Consider the following 15,927-nt stretch of genomic DNA (forward strand, 5'->3'; position numbering starts at 1 on the left):
CACTGTGTACATACATTACATTACTGATCCTAAGTTACATCCTGAATTATACCCCAGAGCTGCACTCACTATTCTGCTGGTGCAGTCACTGTGTACATACATTACTGATCCTGCGTTACATCCTGTATTATACTCCAGAGCTGCACTCACTATTCTGCTGGTGCAGTCACTGTGTACATACATTACTGATCCTGAGTTACATCCTGTATTATACTCCAGAGCTGCACTCACTATTCTGCTGGTGCAGTCACTGTGTACATACATTACTGATCCTGCGTTACATCCTGTATTATACTCCAGAGCTGCACTCACTATTCTGCTGGTGCAGTCACTGTGTACATACATTACTGATCCTGAGTTACATCCTGTATTATACTCCAGAGCTGCACTCACTATTCTGCTGGTGCAGTCACTGTGTACATACATTACTGATCCTGAGTTACATCCTGTATTATACCCCAGAGCTGCACTCACTATTCTGCTGGTGCAGTCACTGTGTACATACATTACATTACTGATCCTGAGTTACATCCTGTATTATACCCCAGAGCAGCACTCACTATTCTGCTGGTGCAGTCACTATGTACATACATTACATTACTGATCCTGAGTTACATCCTGTATTATACCCCAGAGCTGCACTCACTATTCTGCTGGTGCAGTCACTGTGTACATACATTACTGATCCTGAGTTACCTCCTGTATTATACATCTGAACACATGGAGGGGTCCTCAGTGAGGGGCTTCCTTCTATGGTGTCCATGAGTCATAATATGATGGTCCTGGTATGGTTCTTCGGGTGAACAATAGGTCCAGTTATTTTGTCTGCATCTGTCCCTGGTTTGTCAGTTACACATCGGCTCATATACACACTGATATCGCTACACACTGGGTCTGACCCACACTGTGTGGAGCGGTCGCATGCTTATACTGTATGTACTGGGATCGCTTCTGTGAACGTTGATTGGCGCAGCGGTCACATGCTTATATGTACTGGGATCGCTGCTGTGGAGAATGATTGGCGCAGCGGTCACATGCTTATATGTTCTGGGATCGCTGCTATGAAGGATGATTGGCGCAGCGGTCATATGCTTATATGTTCTGGGATCGCTGCTATGAAGGATGATTGTTGCAGCGGTCATATGCTTATGTATACTGGGATCGCTGCTATGCAGGATGATTGGCGCAGCGGTCACATGCTTATATGTTCTGGGATCGCTGCTATGAAGGATGATTGGCGCAGCGGTCATATGCTTATATGTTCTGGGATCGCTGCTATGAAGGATGATTGTTGCAGCGGTCATATGCTTATGTATACTGGGATCGCTGCTATGCAGGATGATTGGCGCAGCGGTCACATGCTTATGTATACTGGGATCGCTGCTATGAAAGATGATTGGCGCAGCGGTCACATGCTTATGTATACTGGGATCACTGTTATGAAGGATGATTGTTGCAGCGGTCACATGCTTATGTATACTGGGATTGGTGCTATGAAGGATGATTGTTGCAGCGGTCACATGCTTATGTATACTGGGATTGGTGCTGTGAAGGATGATTGGCGCAGCGGTCACATGGCGTACCAGGAGGTGACTGTATGGTGCAGGTGTCGGGGGATTTTGTTTCGATGTGGTATTAGGGTAAGTTCACACAGGGCGTTTTTGCTGCTTCTTTTTTTCTGCAGCAAAATCTGATCTTCTCAGCAGGAAAGAAGCTGCGTCAGAATCACAGGTTTAGGTGCGTTTTTGGGGCGTTTTTTTTAGTGCGTATTTGTTGTGTTTTTGCTGTGTTTCTTTTGTGCGTTTTTTTGGTGCATTTTTTTTTCTCTTTGTCCATGGTAATGTCCTTGGATTTTCAGCAGCAAAAACGCAGCAAATAAAAATACCTGCTTTTCTGCCTTTTTTTCAACACCCATTCAAGTCAATGAGTGAAAAAACGCAGCAAAAACGCTGAAAGCAGTGACATGCTCTATGTCCAAAAAACGCAGCAAAGCACAAAATACTGATCACACAAACAACCAATGTGTGTGCACGAGATTTCTGAAATCTCATAGGCTTTGCTGGTACTGTAAAAAGCAGCTGAATATTAGCATAAAACAACGCAGCAAAAACGCCCTGTGTGAACTTACACCATGATCTGTACCTTCCGAGGCCGCGTCTCACCCGCTACATGAACGCTCTTGTCCTGTCTTGCAGACTGTGCGGCACGGCTTTCCATATCAGCCCACGGCTTTAGCATTTGACCCGGTGCAGAAGATTCTGGCGATCGGGACCCGGAGCGGAGGAGTGCGCATGTATCCTTTTACCTGGTGCGTCCCATGTGCAGGTAAGGGCTTCTACTACACAGGATGATGGCACAAGGCTTCGTGTGCACTGTCACTTCTGTGATCGGGGGGTCCTGTATTGCTGATGACCCAAAATTGGACCGATTTGTGGCCCCTTCACCCTCTGGATATGGATGAACAGTCTAGGGGCACATCATGGCTTGTATGTCCCACCATGGCAATTCCCTGGTGTGCCCTGCGCCACATGACGATAACTATATGGCTCCTATCGCTGCAGTCAGCTGTTTTCTCCATGATCCCCCTATATGCTGCTCGTCATTAGTCACCGACTTCACTGAGCAGGTCCATGATTCACATTAAAACTGTCGAAAAACTCCTGCAAAAAGGAAATATTAGCATTTTTCAAAAACATTTTTGATATGTTGTAGCCACAGTTGGTTTTGATCTGTAGGGGTCTGTGATCTGAGTCCGCACCAATCATTGTAAAAACAAGGCAGAACTGTCCGACCATCCCCGAGAGCGAGGAGAGCAATGAATGGACTCAGAAGAAGAGTTCAGGCCCCGAGTCTACGCTCCAAGCCAAGCTGTGCAGTCCTAACCTGACTGCTATATTGTTTATGCTCTATTCCATCAGAGCCTTCTTCTCCTGTGTAACAAATGTGTAAAAGAAATACATGTAGCATCAAACTGGGACGTACTAGAACCAGATGTGCCACAACCACCATTTCCAAATACTTTACCGAACTGCCGTCGCCAGGAAAGTTCCCTGACCTTGAAGTCCATGTCCTTCAAAACAGAAAACCTGAGCAAAACACAGTGAAAGTTAATTAAACTTCTATGTACAAGGAACAAATGGTGACACCTGAAGATCTATTACCATGAAGAGATGGGTTGATACAGTGTCAGTAGGACAGGAGTGCAAACCACTCCGATCAATTGACAAAACCGAAAAGGGGGGAGGGGAACTGAGAACCGGTTAAATGGTAAATATAAAGTAGAGGGACAAAGAAATGTCAAGGTAGCCTTTACTAAAACAAGTATCAGGGCAAATGGATGCACAAAGGTGAACACACAGTGCAGATACATGGTAAACAGCACAGATTTGGCACAAACATATATTTTGCGTAGGGGTACTAAGGTCTTCTTGGTCCGAAATGCGCTTCAGGGTCCGGCACCACGCATCTCCATCAGCACACCACCTCCTCTGGTATGTACTACCCTGCCATGAGCTATTTTAACCATGCGTCATACACCCATGTGCCACACTACTATTTAATCATCTGGGCAGAAGTATGTATAGCATACATCTCTATACAGTTGGTACGGAAAGTATACAGACCCCTTTACATTTTTCACTCTTTGTTTCACCGTAGCCATTTGGTAAATTCAATAAAGTTCATTTTTTTCTCATTAATGTTCACTCTGCACCCCATCTTGACTGAAAAAAACCCTGAAATTTAGTAATTTTTGCAAATTTATTAAAAAAAGAAAAACTGAAATATCACATGGCCATAAGTCTTCAGCCTCTTTGCTCAGTATTGGGTAGAAGCCCCTTTTGAGCTACTGCAGCCATGAGTCTTCTTGGGAATGATGCAACAAGTTTTTCACCCCTGGATTTGGGGATCCTCGGCCATTCTTCCTTGCAGATCCTCTCCAGTTCTGTCAGGTTGGATGGTGAACGTTGGTGGACGCCATTTTCAGGTCTCTCCAGAGATGCTGCATTGGGTTTAGGTCAAGGCTCTGGCTGGGTTGGTCAGCAATGGTCACAGAGTTGGTCTGAAGCCGCTCCTTTGTTATTTTAGCTGTGTGCTTAGGGTCATTGTCTTATTGGAAGGTGAACCTTCGGCCAAGTCTGAGGTCCAGAGCACGCTGGAAGAGGTTTTCATCCAGGATATCTCTGTGGATCGCTGAGGATCTGTTTATACCAAGGAAGGTGACGGGCACAAGGGGGCATTCTTTGCGTCTGGAGGAGAGAAGGTTTTTCCACCAACATAGAAGAGGATTCTTTACTGTTAGGGCAGTGAGAATCTGGAATTGCTTGCCTGAGGAGGTGGTGATGGCGAACTCAGTCGAGGGGTTCAAGAGAGGCCTGGATGTCTTCCTGGAGCAGAACAATATTGTATCATACAATTATTAGGTTCTGTAGAAGGACGTAGATCTGGGGATTTATTATGATGGAATATAGGCTGAACTGGATGGACAAATGTCTTTTTTCGGCCTTACTATGTTACTATGTTACTATGTTACTTGGCCACATTCATGTTTCCTTCAATGGCAACCAGTCATCCTGTCCCTGCAGCTGAAAACCACCCCCATAGCATGATGCTGCCACCAACATGCTTCACTGTGGGGATTGTATTGGGCAGGTGATGAGCAGTGCCTGGTTTTCTCCACACATACCGCTTAGAATTATCACCATAAAGGTCTATCTTCATCTCATCAGACCAGAGAATCTTATTTCTCATAGTCTGGGCTTCATGTGTTTTTTTTTAGCAAACTCTATGCGGCTTTCATATGTCTTGCACTCAGGAGAGGCTTCCGTCGGGCCACTCTGCCATAAATGCCCGACTGGTGGAGGCTGCAGTGATGGGTGACTTTGTGGAACTTTCTCCCCTCTCCCTACTGCATCTTTGAAGCTCAGCCACAGTGATCTTAGAGTTCTTCTTTATCTCTCTCACCAAGGCTCTTCTCCCACGATTGCTCAGTTTTGCTGGACGTCCAGGTCTAGGAAGACTTCTGGTGGCCCAAACTTCTTCCATTAAGGATTATGGAGGCCACTGTGCTCTTAGGAACCTTGAGTACTGCAGAAATTGTGGTGTAACCTTGGCCATATCTGTGTCTTGCCACAATTCTGTCTCTGAGCTCTTTGGCCTCATGATTCTCATTTGGTCTGACATGCACTGTGAGCTGTGAGGCCTTATATAGACAGGAGTGCGCCTTCCCAAAACAAGTCCTATCAGTTTAATTACACACAGCTGATCTCTAGTGAAGGAGTAGAACTATCTCAAGGAGGATCACTAGGAAATGGACAGCATGTGACTTAGGCTAAGTTCACATTTGCGTATGTGTCCGCAGCGCATGCAAACGAATGTGTACGCAGTGTTTTTTATTTGCATGCTGTTACGCATGATGTAAAAAAGGCTGCGATTGCATGCATTTTTTAAAGCATTTGCGTTGTGTCTGCGCATTGGTACAGTATTTCCCAATGGGCTTGGCTTATGGGCTTTCTATATATAGAGACACTGCACAGCAGAAATTCGCTCCTTTGGATGCTGGATGCTGCTTCTGCAAGACGGAGAGAGTGGAGAGCTTCAGTATGAAACTGGATTTATCTTTGAAATTGGCCTTTGCTTTCGCTGTGGCTTGTAAGGAAGAAAGGAGGAGAGAATAACGGAGAAGACATCATCGTCGCTTTTGGCAACACCCCATTTTTGAACTCCGACAGAGCCATGGAGCCTACTATTGTACACAGAGCTTCGTGAAAACCCGGCAAAGTTTTTGGAGTACACCAGGATGTCGCAACAGAGCTCCGCTGATTTGCTGCAATGTTTCCGAGGATACATCAGCAGGCAGGACACCCAACTACATACTGCAATTCCTCCTGAGGAACATCTGTTGGTGACCATAAGGTACATAATTTTGAACAACAAACACCTGTCAGTACTGTTATTGTTAGAAAAGCCACGTACAGATTTATTTGTTCCTTTGTCTGTTCCGCAGATTCCTGGCTACCTGAAAGACCTTAAAATCTCTACATTTTCAGTTTCGAATTAGATTGTCCACCCTTTCTGGGATTGTTGGAGACACCTGCTGTTCATTGTGTGATGTTCTGCATGCCGACTTCCTCCCCCAATCCACAGCTGAACTCTGGATGAAAAATGCAGCTAAATTCAATTAAGTGCGTAATTTTCCTAACTGTGTGGGGGCTGTGGACGGCAAACATATTCGGATTCTGAAACCTGCAGGAAGTGGATCTGAGTATTTCAGTTATAAAAAATACTTTTCCATTGTTCTGATGGCAATTGCAGATGTTGAATGTTGATTTGTTGACGTTGGATCATTTGGACAAGGAAATAACTCACAGACTTTCAAAAACTCGGACATGGGACAACGATTGTATGGGAATGATTTTAGTTTTCCCCTCATCAACCTCTTCCTAACAGTGAAGGACCGCCAATGCCGTTTGTTATTTTTGGGGATGAGGCCTTTCAAATGTCTAGCAACTTCCTAACACCCTACTCAAGTTGGGACTTGAGTCACAAAAAAAGGATTTTCAACTACTGACTGACAAAGGCATGAAGAACTGTGGAGTGTGCCTTTGGTTTGCTGGCATCTAAATGGCGCATTTTTGGCACAGCCAGAAATCTAAAAATAGAGACAATTGATGAGGTTGTGAAAGCATGTGTTGTCCTGCATAACTACATCCTGTCAAAAGAGCAACCCCACTTTGAACTTGAGGAAACTGTTAATACCACATTGCAGGATTACCAACATCACCCTCTGAGGACTACAGTCGAAGTTGCCCAAATGAGGGATAAATTTGCAGCCTATTTTGTTTCTCATAGTGGACGTGTGTCATGGCAAGATGAAATGGTTTAACCTGTAAATAAATTGTACCTGTAATGTTAGGTACTTGTAATGTTATGTACCTCTAATGTTTTCTGACTCTAATATTAACACCTTGAATCTAACTTACATAATAAACACCTTAACTGATGCTCCCATTCATACTTCACTCAACAATACACACATGGTTAAATAAAGAGATAAAGAAAACACAATGAGACCGACATTGTGAATCAAAACAATTTTTACTAACAGAAATAAAAAATGTACAATTTTTATTTTTAAAAAAGGAAACATGATGAATTACTTTTGGGGTCTGTGGGAGGGAGTAACATAGTGGACCGGGGGTGTCAGGCTGTGATGGTAGGTTAGGAGTGGTTGGGGAAGTTGTTACAGGGGAAGTGTAAGACAATTGGAGGATTGGGTCAGATACATTGGGAGAAGAGGACACATTAGGAGTGTAAAACAAGTTGGAAGGGATTGAAACATTGGAAGGGAAAGAACGAAGTGAAGGTGTGGACAGACTAGAAAGCACAGACACATTAGGAGGTGAGTGTTGAGGGGGTGCATGTAATATTTTTTTCCTGGTTTTTCTCCTCCGGAGCTTAGTTTTTGCTGCTTTTTTCCCTGCTGCTGCGTTGGTGTAGGAGAAGTGTGGGGTTACTGCACTCGGCATGATGGTGGAACAGGATGGCTGGGCTGCTGCACTCGGCTGTGAGCTGGTGGAGGTGGATGGCTGGGCTGCTGCACTCTGCTGTGTGGTGGGGGATGTGAATGGCTGGGCTGCTGCACTCAGCTGCATGGTGAAGCTGGGTATTCTTGGCAATGTTGTAATGTCCAGCGGTGGTGGTAGATAAGTCCCTTGTCGAGTCAGTGCAGGTGGATTCTGCCACAGCTGCTGTCCTGGAGCTTGTTGGCCTGTAGGGATGAACTTTGTGCCTGCTGCGGATATCGGGACCTCTGCATGGCCTCGGTATAAGCATCCTGACAGGCCTTCATCACAAACAGCTGGAGATCAGGACTAAGTTTTTCCATCACGCCCTGTTCTGTAGTGGAAATATAATGTTGTGCCGGTCTATTAAGGTCGCCTTCCAGGCGGTCAAGGCATTTGTGGACTTCTTGGAAGAGTGCGTTCACATGAGTGAACCCACTCTCCATCTTATCCACAACCGCCTTCATCCCAGCCTGGAAGACCAAGCTTAAGTGAATAAACTCGGGCATGACTGACGTCTCCCAAGCCCTCTGCCCAGCAGACCCAAGTAAAGTAGTTGCAGAGGGCAAAACCAGAAGGACCGGCTTCCTGTTCCCCAGCCTGTGATGCCTGCCTGGCTGCTGCATCGCTGGTGGATGATTGGGATGGTTCCGGTTCATTGGCTGGTCGATGAGGGGCCGCTCCAACAGAAGAAGATCGAGGTTCTGCAGTGCTGCTCCAGGTTCTGTGTGGAAATTGAATAAAAAAAGATTATTATAAAAAAGAAAAAATTAAATAATAGTGAAAGACAACACAAAAGATACTCAAGTTCGCTGAGCAAGCGCTGGCTTCAGAAAAGAAAGCTCTTTATGATATTTGTATTTTCCTAGTTTTCGCGCTAGCACCACTTCAAACCCGAATCTCCTCTCTCATGTTCTTATTGAAGCAATCCTTCATCGAATGCCAATGAACTTTTACTCTCTTCTCTGTGAAAGGGGAAGAAAAAAAATTTGTTAAAAGACAGCCAAATTTACAGAAAAACAGAGGCGGACAAAATAGCTATACTTACCAAAATCCTTTCTGACTTTTGGTGTTACATGGTCCCGATGATCCATCAGCGATCTGGCCACTTCTTCCCAGAGTCGTCGGATCAGAGTCGGAATGATTCGGATCACGGAGGTCCCACAACGCTCGGTCTTGCACATCTTAAATCAGTCTGTCATTATATATGTCGCGTTGTGGAACTTGTAGATGAAAAACAAAAAAAACAAATTTGTTAATAAAAATGAAAACAAATTCAATAACAACTCTGATAAAGGATACTTACACCCCGTCTTTCCTCCGCAGCAACTTGACGCCGACGACCCTGGGAAGAATCATTTCCACTTGACTGCTCCTGCTCTTCTGCAGTGTCAGGTACCTATAAAGAAAATACATGATTTAACACATGTATAGTATTGACAGTCAGTACATACCAATCAGTAAATCAAATGTGATTACACAATCAGTGTCATGGACACTTTCGGAACCGTCAGTGGAGGACATGTTGAGCAGGCAGCAGTCAAGTGAAGCACTGGAAAGAAAAAAAAGACAAATGTAACTTGTTAAAAGTAAAACACAATTTAGCAAAAAAAAAAAAAAACATGGACGCCAATACTTACATTACAGGGAGTAGTCCAAGCACACAGCAGGCAGGCACCACAATGGACTGAAGAACAGCACCGGGACAGCAGCAACGAGACCAAAACAGCAGCACTGGGACCAAGAGAGCATCACCTAATCTACAAGGAATGAAAAAAAAATCCGTACGGAGTACAGAGTGCAAAGACAGAAAGACATTTTTACATCTTCTATACTTACGTATAGACGGCACCACTGGGACCAAAACGGCGGCACTGAGACCAAGACGGTGGCACTGGAACCAAGACGGCGGGACTAGGACTAAGACAGCAGCACCTAATCTACAAGGAATGTAATAAAAAATCTGCACGGAGTACAGAGTGCAAAGACAGAAAGACATTTTCACATCTTCTATACTTAGATATAAACGGCACCACTGGGACCAAGACGGCGGCACTGGGACCAAAACGGCGGCACTGGGACCAAGACGGCGGCACTGGGACCAAGACGGCGGCACTGGGACCAAGACGGCGGCACTGGGACCAAGACGGCGGCACTGGGACCAAGACGGCGGCACTGGCACCAAGACGGCGGCACTGGGACCAAGACAGCGTCACCGGGATGGTAGCAGGACACAGTCTAGAAGCAACAGGAAAAAAAAACAAGTACAGAGTACAGAATGCAGTGAGAGACAGGCAGACCTTTTCAAAGCTTCTATACTTACATCCAGAGTCTTCTGCCTTTTTCCAATGTCCTGTGCCCGCATCCAGAGTCTTCTGCCTTCTTCCAATATCCTGTGCCCGCATCCAGAGTCTTCTGCCTTCATCCAATTTCCTGTGCCTGCATCTAGAGTCTTCTGCCTTCTTCCAATGTCCTGTGCCCGCATCCAGAGCCTTCTGCCTTCTTCCAATGTCCTGTGCTCGCATCCAGAGTCTTCTGCCTTCATCCAATGTCCTGTGCTCGCATCCAGAGTCTTCTTCCTTCTTCCAATGTCCTGTGCCCGCATCCAGAGTTTTCTGCCTTCAACCAATGTCCTGTGCCCTCATCCATATTATTCTGCCTTCTTCCAATGTCCTGTGCCCGCATCCAGAGCCTTCTGCCTTCTTCCAATGTCCTGTGCCCACATCCAGAGTCTTCTGCCTTCATCCAATGTCCTGTGCCCACATGCAGAGTCTTCTTCCAATGTCCTGTGCCCGCATCCAGAGTCTTCTGCCTTCAACCAATGTCCTGTGCCCTCATCCATAGTCTTCTGCCTTCATCCAATGTCCTGTGCCCTCATCCAGAATCTTCTGCCTTCTTCCAATGTCCTGTGCCCGCATCCAGAGTCTTCTGCCTTCATCCAATGTCCTGTGCCTGCATCTAGAGTCTTCTGCCTTCATGCAATGTCCTGTGCCCGCATCCAGAGTCTTCTGCCTTCATCCAGTGTCATGTGGTCGCATCCAGAGTCTTCTGCCTTCATCCAGTGTCCTGTGCCCGTAACCAGAGTCTTCTGCCTTCTTCTAATGTCCTGTGCCCGCATCCAGAGTCTTCTGCCTTCATCCAGTGTCATGTGGCCGCATCCAGAGTCTTCTGCCTTCATCCAATGTTCTGTGCCCTCATCCAGAGCCTTCTGCCTTCTTCCAATGTCCTATGCCCACATCCAGAGTCTTCTGCCTTCATCCAATGTCCTGTGCCCACATGCAGAGTCTTTTTCCTTCTTCCAATGTCCTGTGCCCGCATCCAGAGTCTTCTGCCTTCAACCAATGTCCTGTGCCCTCATCCATAGTCTTCTGCCTTCTTCCAATGTCCTGTGCCCGCATCCAGAGCCTTCTGCTTTCTTCCAATGTCCTGTGCCCACATCTAGAGTCTTCTGCCTTCATCCAATGTCCTGTGCCCACATGCAGAGTCTTCTGCCTTCTTCCAATGTCCTGTGCTCGCATCCAGAGTCTTCTGCCTTCATCCAATGTCCTGTGCCCGCATCCAGAGTCTTCTTCCTTCTTCCAATGTCCTGTGCCCGCATCCAGAGTCTTCTGCCTTCAACCAATGTCCTGTGCCCTCATCCATAGTCTTCTGCCTTCATCCAATGTCCTGTGCCCTCATCCAGAATCTTCTGCCTTATTCCAATATCCTGTGCCCGCATCCAGAGTCTTCTGCCTTCATCCAATGTCCTGTGCCTGCATCTAGAGTCTTCTGCCTTCATGCAATGTCCTGTGCCCGCATCCAGAGTCTTCTGCCTTCATCCAGTGTCCTGTGCCCGCAACCAGAGTTTTCTGCCTTCTTCTAATGTCCTGTGCCCGCATCCAGAGTCTTCTGCCTTCATCCAGTGTCATGTGGCCGCATCCAGAGTCTTCTGCCTTCATCCAATGTCCTGTGCCCTCATCCAGAGTCTTCTTCCTTCTTCCAATGTCCAGTGCCCGCATCCAGAGTCTTCTGCCTTCTAATGTCCTGTGCCCACATCCAGAGTCTTCTGCCTTCTTCTAATGTCCTGTGCCCACATCCAGAGTCTTCTGCCTTCATCCAATGTCCTGTGCCCGCATCCAGAGTCTTCTTCCTTCTTCCAATGTCCTGTGGCCTCATCCAGAGTCTTCTTCCTTCTTCCAATGTCCAGTGCCCGCATCCAGAGCCTTCTGCCTTCATCCAATGTCCTGTTCCCGCATCCAGAGTCTTCTGCCTTCATCCAATGTCCTGTGGCCTCATCCAGAGTCTTCTTCCTTCTTCCAATGTCCAGTGCCCGCATCCAGAGCCTTCTGCCTTCATCCAATGTCCTGTGCCCTCATCCAGATTCTTCTGCCTTCTTCCAATGTCCTGTGCCCTCATCCAGATTCTTCTGCCTTCTTCCAATGTCCTGTGCCCTCATCCAGAGTCTTCCGCATTCATCCAATGTCCTGTGCCCGCATCCAGAGTCTTCTTCCAATGTCCTGTGGCCGCATCCAGAGTCTTCTTCCTTCATCCAATGTCCTGTGCCCTCATCCAGAGTCTTCTGCATTCATCCAATGTCCTGTGCCCGCATCCAGAGTCTTCTTCCAATGTCCTGTGGCCGCATCCAGAGTCTTCTTCTTTCATCCAATGTCCTGTGCCAGCATCAAGAGTCTTCTGCCTTCATCCAATGTCCTGTGCCCGCATCAAGAGTCTTCTGCCTCCTTCCAATGTCCTGTGCCAGCATCCAGAGTCTTCTGCCTTCATCCAATGTCCTGTGCCCGCATCAAGAGTCTTCGGCCTTCATCCAATGTCCTGTGCCCGCATCCAGAGTCTTTTGCCTTCTTCCAGTGTCCTGTGCCCGCATCCAGAGTCTTCTGCCTTCTTCCAATGTCCTGTGCCCGCATCCAGAGTCTTCTGAATTTACCAAATGGTTGCAAATAAACAAAGAGTGAAAAATGTAAAGGGGTCTGAATACTTTCCGTACCCACTGTATATTGAGCTTATGCACTTTACGCTTTCCCACTTTTTGCTTCTGCATGTATAATGATGCATGCTCCTCATCCTATTTACATTTTCACAATATATTTGTCCCCATGGTGGCCAATAGCATGTTTATATGTTTTTAAGCTACTTGTCTATGCGAAATATGTTTTTGCCAAATCTGTGCTGTTTACTATGTAACTTCACTGTGTGTTCACCTTTGTGCCACCATTTGCCCTGATACTTGTTTTAGTAAAGGCTACCTTAACATTTCTGTCCTTTCCTTTATATTTACCATTTAACCGGTACTCGGTTCCCCCTCCCCCCCTTTTTGGTTTTGGAAATTGATCGGAGTGGTTTGCACTCCTGTCCTACTGATACTGTATCAACCCTTCTCTTCATGGTAATAGATCTTCAGGTGTCACCATTTGTTCCTTGTACATAGAAGTTTAATTAACTTTCACTGTGTTTTGCTCAGGTTTTCTGTTTTCAAGGACATGGACTTCAAGGTCAGGGAACTTTCCTGGCGAGGGCAATTCAGTAATGTATTTGGAAATGGTTGTTGTGGCACATCTGGTTCTAGTACGTCCAAGTTTGATGCTACATATTTCTTTTAAATTTTTTTTATCCTGACTACAGCAGACCGCACCCACACTGACACCGCACAGTACCCACTGCTGCGCCCACACTGACACCGCACAGTACCCACTGCTGCGCCCACACTGACACCGCACAGTACCCACTGCTGTGCCCACACTGACACCGCACAATACCCACTGCTGTGCCCACACTGACACCGCACAGTACCCACTGCTGCACCCACACTGACACCGCACAGTACCCACTGCTACGTCCACACTGACACCGCACAGTACCCACTGCTGCGCCCACACTGAGACCGCAAAGTACCCACTGCTGCGCCCACACTGACACCACACAGTACCCACTGCTGCGCCCACACTGACACCCCACAGTACCCACTGCTGCGCCCACACTGACACCGCACAGTACCCACTGCTGTGCCCACACTGACACCGCACAGTACCCACTGCTGCGCCCACACTGACACCGCACAATACCCACTGCTGTGCCCACACTGACACCGCACAGTACCCACTGCTGCGCCCACACTGACACCGCACAGTACCCACTGCTGTGCCCACACTGACACCGCACAGTACCCACTGCTGCGCCCACACTGACACCGCACAGTACCCACTGCTGCGCCCACACTGAGACCGCAAAGTACCCACTGCTGCACCCACACTGAGACCGCAAAGTACCCACTGCTGCACCCACGGTGCCCAGTACTGTGCCCAGTACTGTGCCCACACTGACACCTTAAAGTATTCACTGCTGCGCCCACACTGACACCACACAGTACCCACTGCTGCACCCACACTGACACCGCACAGTACCCACTGCTGCGCCCACACTGACACCACACAGTACCCACTGCTGCACCCACACTGACACCGCACAGTACCCACTGCTGCGCCCACACTGACACCACACAGTACCCACTGCTGCACCCACACTGACACCGCACAGTACCCACTGCTGCGCCCACACTGACACCGCATAGTACACACTGCTGCGCCCACACTGACACCACACAGTACCCACTGCTGCGCCCACACTGACACCACACGGTGCCCAGTACTGTGCCCACACTGACACCTTAAAGTATTCACTGCTATGCACACACTGACACCGCACAGTACCCAGTACTGTGCCAACACTGACACCGCACGGTACCCAGTAGTATGCCTACACTGACACCGTACAGTATTCTTCACTGCTGTGCCCACCCCTCGTATTATTTCCACAGTGAGACTAAATCTCTTCATGTGTAGAGCGTCACTGTCCATGGATAATAGAACCAGATGAAATATTCGGGGATCTTCTGTGCTCGCTCCATCCTGATCTCTCAGGGGCCGGATTATTGGGATCTGTAGTGTGATACTGTCTTTTCTTTGTGTCTTTCCTCCACACTCAGGGGCTCATGTGTCATAATGAGGCCATATATCTCCTGTAACGAGTGATGTCTCTGCCCCTCGCAATGGAACGGATTCCCATTTGTAATGTTCTTCAGAAGGGACTATATTTTGTGTTTGTCATTAATGGACGACCCGCGGGCTCCACACATTGTCTGCAGTCAGTGACGCCGCACAGTATTGCGGTATTATAGGGGTCTGCACTAGAGAATGCCTTTCTATTAGAAGAGGCCACCGAGGATAAGGTGATCACAACCGTGAGCGGACTGCGGACCCCGGTGTGACCCGCACTCCACTGCTGTGCAGCTATAGCTCTATATTACAGTGTGTGACCCCTGAGTGAGACCCCTATGGACCCCGCTGTGACCCCCTCTCCGTGGTGTACGGCTATATTTGTCTATTACAGTGTGTGACCCCCTTGGAGGACTGTGGACCCTGCTGTGACCCCCTCTCCGTGGTGTATGGCTATGTTTGTCTATTACAGTGTGTGACCCCCCCTGGGAGGACTGTGGACCCCGCTGTGACCCCCTCTCTGTGGTGTATGGCTATGTTTGTCTATTACAGTGTGTGACCCCCTGGGAGGACTGTGGACCCCGCTGTGACCCCCTCTCCATGGTGTACGGCTATATTTGTCTATTACAGTGTGTGACCCCCTTGGGAGGACCGTGGACCCCGCTGTGACCCCCTCTCCGTGGTGTACGGCTATATTTGTCTATTGCAGTGTGTGACCCCCTTGGAGGACTGTGGACCCTGCTGTGACCCCCTCTCTGTGGTGTACGGCTATATTTGTCCATTACAGTGTGTGACCCCCCCTGGGAGGAATGTGGACCCCGCTGTGACCCCCTCTCCGTGGTGTACGGCTATATTTGTCTATTACAGTGTGTGACCCCCCTGGGAGGACTGTGGACCCCGCTGTGACCCCCTCTCCGTGGTGTACGGCTATATTTGTCTATTACAGTGTGTGACCCCCCTGGGAGGACTGTGGACCCCGCTGTGACCCCCTCTCCGTGGTGTATGGCTATGTTTGTCTATTACAGTGTGTGACCCCCTGGGAGGACTGTGGACCCCGCTGTGACCCCCTCTCCATGGTATACGACTATATTTGTCTATTACAGTGTGTGACCCCCCTGGGAGGACTGTGGACCCCGCTGTGACCCCCTCTCCGTGGTGTATGGCTATGTTTGTCTATTACAGTGTGTGACCCCCTGGGAGGACTGTGGACCCCGCTGTGACCCCCTCTCCGTGGTGTACGGCTATATTTGTCTATTACAGTGTGTGACCCCCCTGGGAGGACTGTGGACCCCGCTGTGACCCCCACTCCGTGGTGTATGGCTATATTTGTCTATTACAGTGTGTGACCTCCCTGGGAGGACTGTGGACCCCGCTGTGAC

At 48.0% G+C, this 15,927-nt stretch overlaps 1 protein-coding gene and 1 long non-coding RNA gene across 6 annotated transcripts in view; one reads left to right on the plus strand and one right to left on the minus strand.

Annotated features, from left to right (window-relative positions):
- Positions 1 to 15,927, plus strand: part of STXBP5L (syntaxin binding protein 5L) — a 398,760-nt gene that overhangs the window by 44,782 nt on the left and 338,051 nt on the right. For all 5 annotated transcript variants that reach the window (XM_069760483.1, XM_069760479.1, XM_069760480.1 and 2 more), the window contains exon 2: positions 2,196 to 2,293. In XM_069760483.1, coding sequence (XP_069616584.1) covers positions 2,196 to 2,293 — 98 coding nt within the window. The remainder of the gene's footprint in view (positions 1 to 2,195; positions 2,294 to 15,927) is intronic.
- On the minus strand, positions 8,341 to 9,101 carry LOC138671889 (uncharacterized). Its single transcript, XR_011319471.1, has 3 exons — positions 8,869 to 9,101; positions 8,611 to 8,785; positions 8,341 to 8,527 (listed from the first exon to the last, which is right to left on the minus strand). It is a non-coding gene; the product is annotated as an uncharacterized lncRNA (long non-coding RNA).

The sequence above is a fragment of the Ranitomeya imitator genome, chromosome 3, assembly GCF_032444005.1.
Source record: "Ranitomeya imitator isolate aRanImi1 chromosome 3, aRanImi1.pri, whole genome shotgun sequence".
Classification (NCBI taxonomy): Eukaryota; Metazoa; Chordata; class Amphibia; order Anura; family Dendrobatidae; genus Ranitomeya; species Ranitomeya imitator.